At 34.3% G+C, this 11,218-nt stretch overlaps 1 protein-coding gene across 1 annotated transcript; it reads right to left on the bottom strand.

Moving 5' to 3' along the window:
* Window positions 1-10,492: 10,492 nt before the first annotated feature.
* Window positions 10,493-10,930, bottom strand: LOC143607586 (uncharacterized). Its single transcript, XM_077082978.1, has one exon. It carries the CDS (start codon window positions 10,928-10,930, stop codon window positions 10,493-10,495), a length of 438 nt encoding a protein of 145 aa, XP_076939093.1.
* Between the last annotated feature and the right edge of the window lie 288 nt (window positions 10,931-11,218).

Genomic DNA, 11,218 nt, shown 5'->3' with positions numbered 1-11,218 from the left:
TGTTTCGTTTATTTTGAAAGACAAAATGATGTTTTAAGGCAATACGTGTTTTGATATGAAATGTTTTAAGAAAGTTTTTATATTCCACGAAAGTTTTAATGAACTCTGATTTGTAAGAACTGTGTTTATGAGTAAATCCGACGCGAAAGTAGGGCTACCGGGTTCGGGGCCTTACAATAAATTTGTTGTCATTAATATTAAGTGTGTGACAAATTTCTAATTGATTTTATATTTTACAATTAAAAGTTGTATACTCAAGCAACATATATAACAGAAAATTAAAATATAATAAAACGATTTGTTTCATTTCATATGAATGCAATTCACAGGAAAATGACAAAGACATACTAACCTTAAAGTCATTTTTCAAATAACAGTGATTATTCTGAGTTAGTAAAATATTAGAATATTATAGTTGCATCAAATGAAGGTAATGATTCTTATTTAAAATAATTTTAAGTATTGGATAAAGAATGTATAAGTTTTAAATACTAATATCGTATTATTACCTATTAGTTAATATTATAGAAAGTTGTTGGAATACTTAATTAATCGATATATATATATATATATATATATATATATATTTATATATATATATATATATTGACAACTTATAGAGAAAAAAAAAGAAATAAGAAGAAGCAAATATTTTCGATTTTATGAAAGCATGATAAATAACTTTTAACTTGATTAACTATTTTTTTACAATTAATATGAAAATGGAATATCTTTGAAATGTAATGAGGAACATGATCATTACAAATAATAAGAAAAATAATAAATATTTCTATTAAGTTACATTATAATTAAGGTGTGAATTTAATAAATTTTTACAACATATTTTAATAATAAATGTTATAACTGTAATTTTCTTAAAATTTTGCTCATAGCTTTATCATTTTGAATATAAACCATAATAAACACTTTAATTATGTAATAACCAACAGAAAACACCAACATAATCCAATTCGTTGTATTTGTATAAAAATAAAATTAATAAGTTAATATAATATTGAAATTATGTAAAAACTTAACAAAAACGATATTCTATGGATATTGTTTTCTATATCCTAAATGATTTTATAGAAAGAGAAAATAGTGGGATTGAAACGGATTTTTTTGTTTAATATTTTGAATTTGAATGCTTTTAATTAAGTAATGTGTATTATAAGATATATTAAATTAAATATATTTAAATGTATAAAAACTTATAAATCAAGTCATAAAATATATGTTTTGAAACATTTTGGTATGAGTTATGGAAGAAAATATTGAAAGCTAAATATTAATTTTTTTTATTGCTAAAACCCTTTATATTACATAAAAAGTCAAAACATTAATTAAAACTAAACACCAAGATTTATGTAATATATATTCTCCATGTATGCAATATTTATATATAATGTTCGGAGAAAATAAAAAAAAATAAATAAATCACATTTTCCTGGTTCAAATGCATATAAGAAAATTTTAAATCAAAATTTGAAACCAATCTTATATAAAATATTATGCATTATTGCTCGAATACCAGTTTGAAAACAATATGTAGTTTATTACCATCCAAATCCAAATTCTTAGACAATAATACGCCTTTATTTTCTTTAATTTACAATTACATGTGACTTGAAAATTTTATTCTAACAGACCTGCAAATTCAATGTTGCAATTTTTTTATTTCACCATTAATGTTAATAAATGAATCGAATGGAATTTACCTTTAATAAAAATAAACTTGAATTCATATATTGAAACTGCTTAAAGTTAAGAGACTATATATTAAAAATAGGTTGAAAAAAAGATAAGGAAGGCTGTGAGATTGACAAGTGATAAAATTAAGTAGTCTTTAATTATAATAGATAGATTTATGATGATCATGGTGTGAGTATATAAACAACTATGAAGATTAAAAAAAAACAACAACAACAACAAAAAAAAACTAAAGAACATAAGAACAAACAAGAAGAAATTCATAAAAGAAAGCAAAAATGTATAAAAACTGTTGGGTTTTAGCATCTATTTTAGAGTATTAGTTGAAACATTTTCACTAATCTAGCAACGGAAGCATGATAATATTTACAACCTATTGTTAATTTTATGAAACATACCAATATGTAACAAGGCTAAAACCCGAAATAGGATCAATCTACAAGAACAATAGGCTAACAATATGTAAAATATAATAACTCTTTTACCTCAAAAGAGTAGGATGATATGAAGAGGAAGATGGGCTAGCCTCCAAGAGTAGGATGCCTCAAGAGGTGATACCCACGAGCAACACCGGACGAGTGTTAGGACGAGAACACGAGAAACCGACCACCCGAGCCCTCCTTCCTTTCCTTGTTTCGGCCGAACCTTAGGGAGAGGGAGAGAGGAGAGTTTTTTATTGCACTTCAATTTGAAAGACAAGACAAGTTTGCATGTGTAGCTAGTGGGTGTTTATATCAAAAAAAATGTCCAAGAGTCACAACACAATATTGGTTTGTTGGGGTGGTGGTGGGTCCCACCCAACCGGCCACACTCTCTCTTGTTTTTTTTTTTTTTTTTTTTTTTTTTGTTTCATTTATATATATATATATATATATAAAACTAGCCTACACTATTATAAAACTATTTTATAATCTTTTCTTAATTATTTAACCAATTAAATAATTAAATAAATAAATAATCCAAATTATTTATTTTAATCTTTCAAGTGCAATTTTTCAGAAAAACCGATTTCCTAAACTTTGTGTTCGGTATTCGTTTAAAGATCATATCTTAAACAAATACAATCCGGTGTCTATCTAGCTCGTTATTGGGTATGACCCGACTTGGATCAAGCACAGTTAGCCACATTAATCTAAATAAGTGTCTCGGGCATACGAAATTCCAACAATCTCCCACTTGAACGAGATACGTAGATAATTAATGCTAGTGGTGAATCCCGCCTAACTCGGTCCACCACCCCTAATGTGTTTGACGAAGTGTCATTCAATAACATCATCCTCTCCAAGTACCCTACTTGAAAATGATTTAGGTGAATCAATCATTATATCCCTTTGTTACTAGATGTCATGTTGGATCTAAGAGACATAGGCGATCATTCTCTTTACAATTCAACTTTATCAGGCCTTAGACATCTAAACTCTCAACACATAAGAGGAACAAATTCCATCTTGACTGTATACGCCTCTCACTATCACTTTATACTCCACCTGAGTTCATCCTTATGTACCATCTTTTACGAATAGCGAAGGGCAGAGTCAAAGTGTAATACTTGGTGAAAATCAAGACCCAGTATACATCTCAGGTCTAAGGATAATATGAAATTCTCCTTTACTCAAAATTACTAATGATCAGGTCCATTGACTCCATGTAGTAATATTGAGAGCGGGTCAGTCCAATATTCGTATCCCACAAATATCTATGAACCTTGGCAGCAAACCTATGCTCCATATTCATTCCTTATGAATATCCACCAATCCTAGTTCATAATAGTCTTGCTTCATATTTGTTCCCACAAATGTGATCGACTACGGACTTTTAGAATAAGATAACTTATTCATGGATTAAACATGCAAAATTAGAATTTAACTCAAGATTCCATAATCATATAAAAGAGTTAAATTACAAAAGTCTTTTAAACGTAAATACAAAATAGATCAAATCCAATTACTAGAATATCGGAGTCCTAAGCCACTCGCATGACGCTCATGTTTCGGTCTTTCTAGGAGCTTCGTGAATGGATCCGCAAGATTTTGATCAGTTCCAACTTTGCGAATACATATCTTTCCTTTTTCAACTTCATCCCTTATGTAGTTGAATCTCCGCTCTATGTGCCTTGTCTTTTGGTGCGAACGAGGTTCCTTGATTTGTGCAATCGCACCCTCGTTGTCACAAAAGATTTCTAGGGGGTCTTGAATGGAAGAGACCACCCCTAGATCAGTAATGAATTTCTTCAACCATGCAGCTTCCTGAGCTGCCAATGAAGCGGCGATGTATTCTGATTCTGTAGTGGACAATGCTACCACTTCCTGTTTTGAGCTCTTCCAAGAGACAGCTCCTCCATTAAGAGTGAACACATACCCAGACTGTGATCGAGAATCATCTCGATCAGTTTGGAAGCTCGCATCCGTGTAACCTTTTATAGCGAGTTCCTCCTCACCAGATCCATATATCAGAAACATATCCTTAGTTCTCCTAAGGTATTTCAATATGCTCTTAACAGCCATCCAATGACTGTTTCCTGGATTCTGTTGATATCTGCTTGTCATGCTCAAAGCGCATGACACATCCGGTCTAGTACATATCATCGCATACATGATGGATCCTATAGCAGAAGCATATGGGATTTGTTTCATCGTCTCTTGCTCACCCTTTGAGCTTGGACATTGAGCTGAACTCAATATGGTCCCTCTTTGAATAGGTACAAAACCTTTCTTGGAGTTTTCCATCTTGAACCTTTTCAAGATCTTATCAATGTATGTACTTTGGTTCAAACCTATCAAGCGCCTTGACCTATCCCTATAGATCTTTATTCCCAAAATATAGGCAGCTTCACCAAGATCCTTGATGGAAAATCTACTTCCAAGCCAAGCCTTAACGCTTTCCATGGTTGGAATGTCATTTCCAAATAGTAGAATGTCATCGACATACAATACTAAGAAGGTAATTATACTCCCACTAGCTTTCTTATACACACAAGCCTCATCAGCGTTTTTGATGAACCCAAAACTTTTGATTTCTTCATCAAAACGATGATTCCAAGTTCTAGATGCTTGTTTCAATCCATAGATTGATTTCTTTAACTTGCATACTTTATTAGGATGTTTTGGATCGACAAAACCTTCAGGCTGAACCATATAGACATCTTCCTCAAGATATCCATTTAGGAAAGCGGTCTTGACATCCATTTGCCAGATTTCATAATCATAATGTGCAGCTATGGCAAATAATATCCTAATAGACTTAAGCATTGCCACAGGCGAAAAAGTTTCATCATAATCAACCCCTTGAGTTTGAGTGAAACCCTTAGCTACAAGTCTTGCTTTATAAGTATCCAAGTTTCCATGCATATCAGTTTTCCTTTTGAAAACCCACTTACTTCCAACAGCTTTGGAGTTGAGTGGTGGTTCAACCAATTCCCAAACTCGGTTGTCATACATGGATTGCATCTCAACATTCATGGCTTCAAGCCATTTGTCACAATCATTCTTGGACATTGCATCACGGTATGTGGTCGGTTCATCCGAATCTACCACGTAGCAACCTTCTACAAAAAATCCATATTTTTCAGGTGGATTGCTAATTCTACCAGATCTGCGAACGTTTTGTGTGTTTTGATCAACCACTTGATCACTTTCAACAACCTCTTGTTGAGTGCTAGTATCAACCAATTGTGTATCATCTTGTGATTCTTGATCCTCATCAAATTTCACTGTTCTACTATTAGTTCCTTCCTCAAGGAACTTAGTTTCCAAGAACTTACCCTTTCGAGCAATAATAACATTTTGCTCACTAGGATCGTAAAAGTAATATCCTAAATCATCTTTAGGATAACCTATAAAGATACACTTAGTGGATCGGACTTCTAATTTGTTTGGGGTGTATTGCTTTACATAAGCTTCACAACCCCAAACTTTTAAGAATGATAGCGATGGAGCCTTTCCATGCCATACTTCAAAAGGTGTCTTCTCCACTTTCTTGGTTGGAGCCATATTCAATATGCGAACAGCGGAAAGTAAAGCATAGCCCCAAAATGATAGAGGTAAAGTGCTTCTAGCCATCATTGATCGAACCATATCTAATAGGGTACGATTTCTCCTTTCAGACACACCATTATGTTGTGGTGTTCCAGGTGGAGTAAGTTGTGAAATAATTCCACAACTCTTAAGATGATCTTGAAAAACACCACTTAGATATTCTCCTCCTCTATCACTACGAAGTACTTTGATTGTTGTTTTGAGTTGTCTTTCTACTTCAGCTTTGAAGTCTTTGAACATTTCAAAAGCTTCATCTTTGTGTTTCATTAAGTACACATAACCATATCGACTATAATCGTCAATAAAGGTAATGAAGTATCTTTCACCATTCCTAGTCATTGGTCTAAAAGGACCACATACATCCGAATGTATGATACCTAATAATTCTTTTGACCTTTCAAAAGTTTTATTAAAGGGTTGCTTTGTCATTTTGCCTTGTAAACAAGATTCACATACATCAAATGAATCAAACTCATTGGTTTCTAGAATACCACTCTTGCGAAGAGTTTGCATGCGATTCTTGCTTATATGTCCAAGGCGACAATGCCAAAGATAGGAATCACCCAAGTCCTTCTTGAGTTTCTTGGTGTTGACATTATACATTGAACTACTATGTGACATACCACTTTGATCTATTTCATATATACCATTCATGGGTATAGCTTTAAAGTAAAATATGCCATTCATCAAAACATGAATATCATAATCAATAAACTTAAGATCAAAGCCACATTGTTTTAAAAGGGACACGGAAATAATGTTTCTCCTTAACTTAGGAGCATACAAAACATTTTTCAAAATTACTTCCAAACCACTTGGAAGCTTTAACATGTAGTCTCCTTGAGCTTGGACTTCAACTCTTGCTCCATTGCCCATAAAGAGACTAATGTCCCCTTTGTTGAGTTGCTTACTTCTTTTGAACCCCTGCAACAAATTGCAAATGTGAGTTCCACATCCGGTATCAAGTACCCATGTATTTGAAGAAATAACATTTAGTTCAACATATATAGTAAAGATAATACCTGAGGTTTGCTCCGCATCCCTCTTATCTTTTAACGCTTTGAGATAGGTCGGACAATTCCTTTTCCAATGACCTATCTCTCCACACTCAAAGCATGGATCTTGCGTCGCAACCTTTTGCTTCTTTTCCTTCGGTTTGTAGGGCGTGATGGCTTTCCTCTTTCCCTTTCCTTGGACGTGGCCCTTGCCCTTAGCAACACTTGCTTTGGGGTTGAAGTTATGTCCCCTTTTGCCTTCATTGATTGTTAGAACGGGTAAAACCCTTTTACCCATTCCCGCTTCGGCCGTTCTTAGCATTGCGTGAAGCTCACCAATGCTTTTGTCCCATCCATTCATGTTATAATTCATGACAAAAGTTTCAAACCTTTTGGTTAATGAGTTGAGGATCAAATCCGTAGCCAACTCATTAGACACGGGACAATTCAACCTATTAAGCTTTTCAATGTAGCTTTTCATCTTTAGGACATAAGATGAGACGCTTTGGGTTTCCTCCATACGACATGCATGAAACGCTCGAACCGTTTCGAAACGTTCCGCTCTAGCTTGTTGAAGGAACATTTCCTTCAATTGAGTTATCATGTCGTATGCCCCATGATGCTCGAAATCCTTTTGGATTTCGGGAATCATAGTTGCTAACATGAGGCAAGAGGCTTGTACCGAATCTTTGGTGTACGTGACCCAATCGTTATAAGCCTCCTCATCTTCCACGTTAGGCTCGTCGGGAATGGGATCGTCTAAGACATATGATATCTCTTCTTGCTTGAGAACTATTCTCAAGTTGCGATACCAATCCATAAAGTTATTATGGTTTAGACGATCCTTTTCAAGGATGGTTCTTAAGGATAGGTTACGGGTGTTATGGGTAGAGGTGTTTGCATTGTTAGCGGCCATCTACAAAATTTAACAAAGTTCTATTTTAGTATTATAAACAATTTTAATTATTAATACCCTTTTATACCACATTTTAAATAATAATTAAATTCTAGAATCCAACGATAAATCAAATTTCGGTTAGGTGACCTTTATCCCGTCATTTGATTTAACAAGGTAGTCAACCTTGACAATTGCAACCCTTTGCAACTTCTAGAGGTATGGGACCATTCGAAATCCTTATTTCGTGTTGGCATGTTTATCCCATCAATACCATTGGATCCCATGCTTAGGTGACCTTTATCACATGGTTTCCAATTCAAGTCGTCCTACTTGCATAAACATGTAAGATTAACATACAAGTGGTTAGGTGACCTTTATCCCACAAATATGTTAATATTACCCTAAGTATATTAGTTTGCTTGAAATGGTTAGGTGACCTTTATCCCATTTAAAGTTCCCTAATACGTTAAGTGTTATACAAAAGGATGGTGTTTAGACTTGTTTCCTTGGTAATTAAGAAAAAGGGATTTTAAGTTTTCCAATATTCTAGATTTAGGAAACTTATTTACCATGTTCTAACATGCATTTAGTAACATGGTTAAATGAAAACGATTTTCACCGGTTCTAATTATAATAAAACCATTTTTATTATAGGCGTGAGACGGCTATTTAATTATTTTATAAATACTACGTGTCACGTCAATTACCAATAATTATTAGAACCCATTTTATATGTTTGTTTTATAAGATCTATGTGACGGATTGATATCCTATATCTACCATTCAAACACAATCAAACAAGCATACAAACACCATAAGGTCAACCATAAACACGAGCCTCTAAGCGGACCACACTTGTTGGCCGAAACAAGTGTGTGTCCTAGTCTTATCCTAAGGGACATAACATGACACAAGGATGAGTGATATGCTCCCACTTGATCTTGCATCCAATGCTACAAGTGTCTCCTCTTTAATTTGTTGTGATTTCAACTTGGGCTTTTTAGTGGGCCTTGGACTTCCATAAGCTTCCTTGGGCCTAAAAGGTAAATTTGGGCTTTAATGGGCTTTGAATCCCAAATCGGCTTGTGAGGCCCAATTAACCCAAATAAGCCCAATAGGCCCAATCCACCAAAATCTTGTAATTCTTCAATTTACAACAAATATATCCTAATACATTTGGTCTAAAATAAAGAAAATTACAAACAACCTATTTACTATTACAACCATTTGTAAAAATAAATACAAGCCATAATTACTATTACATTCCAAATGAGTAATAATATAGATAAATCACAACACACAATCACAACATCCACATCGGTCTAGGCTCGGTTTGGGGACTAACTTACAAATAAATACATATCCAAATATATATTTAAAGACTAAAAAAAAAAACCCCTCACGGTTGTTATTGGGCTTCGGCCCAACAAAAGTTATTGGGCTTCGGCCCAATTAAAAAAAAAAAACGCCGGCCCAAAGGGCTTCGGCCCATTTTAACCTCACGGCCCAAATGGGTTTCGGCCCATTTGGCCAAAAAACAAATTTTTTTTTTTTTTTTTGAACTTTAACATCCATATGTTAAGATCTTGGGTTTTATAAAATCTCATGCATGTTAATTTTATAAAACCAAAGGGGAAAAACTAAAAGTAAACCTATGTCCTTGTAACCGGCTCTGATACCAATTGTTGGGTTTTAGCATCTATTTTAGAGTATTAGTTGAAACATTTTCACTAATCTAGCAACGGAAGCATGATAATATTTACAACCTATTGTTAATTTTATGAAACATACCAATATGTAACAAGGCTAAAACCCGAAATAGGATCAATCTACAAGAACAATAGGCTAACAATATGTAAAATATAATAACTCTTTTACCTCAAAAGAGTAGGATGATATGAAGAGGAAGATGGGCTAGCCTCCAAGAGTAGGATGCCTCAAGAGGTGATACCCACGAGCAACACCGGACGAGTGTTAGGACGAGAACACGAGAAACCGACCACCCGAGCCCTCCTTCCTTTCCTTGTTTCGGCCGAACCTTAGGGAGAGGGAGAGAGGAGAGTTTTTTATTGCACTTCAATTTGAAAGACAAGACAAGTTTGCATGTGTAGCTAGTGGGTGTTTATATCAAAAAAAATGTCCAAGAGTCACAACACAATATTGGTTTGTTGGGGTGGTGGTGGGTCCCACCCAACCGGCCACACTCTCTCTTGTTTTTTTTTTTTTTTTTTTTTTTTTTTTGTTTCATTTATATATATATATATATATATAAAACTAGCCTACACTATTATAAAACTATTTTATAATCTTTTCTTAATTATTTAACCAATTAAATAATTAAATAAATAAATAATCCAAATTATTTATTTTAATCTTTCAAGTGCAATTTTTCAGAAAAACCGATTTCCTAAACTTTGTGTTCGGTATTCGTTTAAAGATCATATCTTAAACAAATACAATCCGGTGTCTATCTAGCTCGTTATTGGGTATGACCCGACTTGGATCAAGCACAGTTAGCCACATTAATCTAAATAAGTGTCTCGGGCATACGAAATTCCAACAAAAACATCAATGAAAAGCAAAATAATTATAAATACTTACTTGTTTATGCTTAGAGAGAATGAGATTTGGTGTGAAAAATAATGAGAATGAGAGCCTCTATTTATAGTGGAGGTAAGGGGGTTTGAATAAATTGAGATAGAGTAAATGTTGTTTAAAGATTAAATAATAAGCTTAATGATAATTATAAAAAAACTAATTTTTTTTCGAACTGTAAATTTCTATAAACAAAGATCGGAGCCAAAAGCACCCTCCACAACCCGGAGGAGAACCGAGAAAGCAAAGAAAAAAAACAATCACATCAAGGATAACTTACACCAATCAAACCAGCAAATTGATTTGTATTTAGATCTAAGTTTGAACCAAAGAAAACTTAACGATCTGATGTCGCAGATGATATCTCCGATATTCGTCTTTTTTCCTTCAAAAATCAAAGCATTCTGGGCCCTCCATATTCGCCAGCAAGCAATGATAACGATGCCTTTGAAAGCCTCCTTTTCCTTGTTTTTCAACCCCACATGGTTATAAACTTCCAGAAGATCCTTAACCGAAAAGGCAAAGAAAGATGGGATCTGGCACCAAGAGATTAAAGCATCCCAAACCCGCATGGTCACCGAGCAACCGGTGTAGATGTGCTCAGTAGACTCTTCCGCAGCATTGCAGAAAACGCACAAGGAGTCCGGAACGGAGATGTTTCTTCTTTTAAGGGCGGTCTTGGTCGGGATTTTATCCATTTCTGATCTCCAAGCGTGAATGTTACACTTAGAAGGGACCCATTTACTCCAATTCAAGACATAAATATGGCTGTAATCCCTGCAAGATATGATAACTTGTTTAACTGACTTGACCGAGAAGGTACCCGACGAATCCCCCAACCAAGTCCAAGAGTCAGGGCCCGTGTTCCATTTGGCAGCTGCGATGAGTTTAATACAATCTTCCCATTCAGCCAATTCGCTTTGTGAAGATGGGTTTCTTTTCCATTACCATTTCCATACTAAATGACTGCCGCTCCAAAAAAATCT

Source organism: Bidens hawaiensis, unplaced genomic scaffold, assembly GCF_021521415.1.
Source record: "Bidens hawaiensis isolate Kalapana, Puna unplaced genomic scaffold, B.hawaiensis_p1.1 tig00083879_1, whole genome shotgun sequence".
Taxonomy (NCBI): Eukaryota; Viridiplantae; Streptophyta; class Magnoliopsida; order Asterales; family Asteraceae; genus Bidens; species Bidens hawaiensis.
The sequence above is the reverse complement of the archived record's forward strand: the minus strand, read 5'-3'. Positions and strand labels throughout refer to the sequence as shown.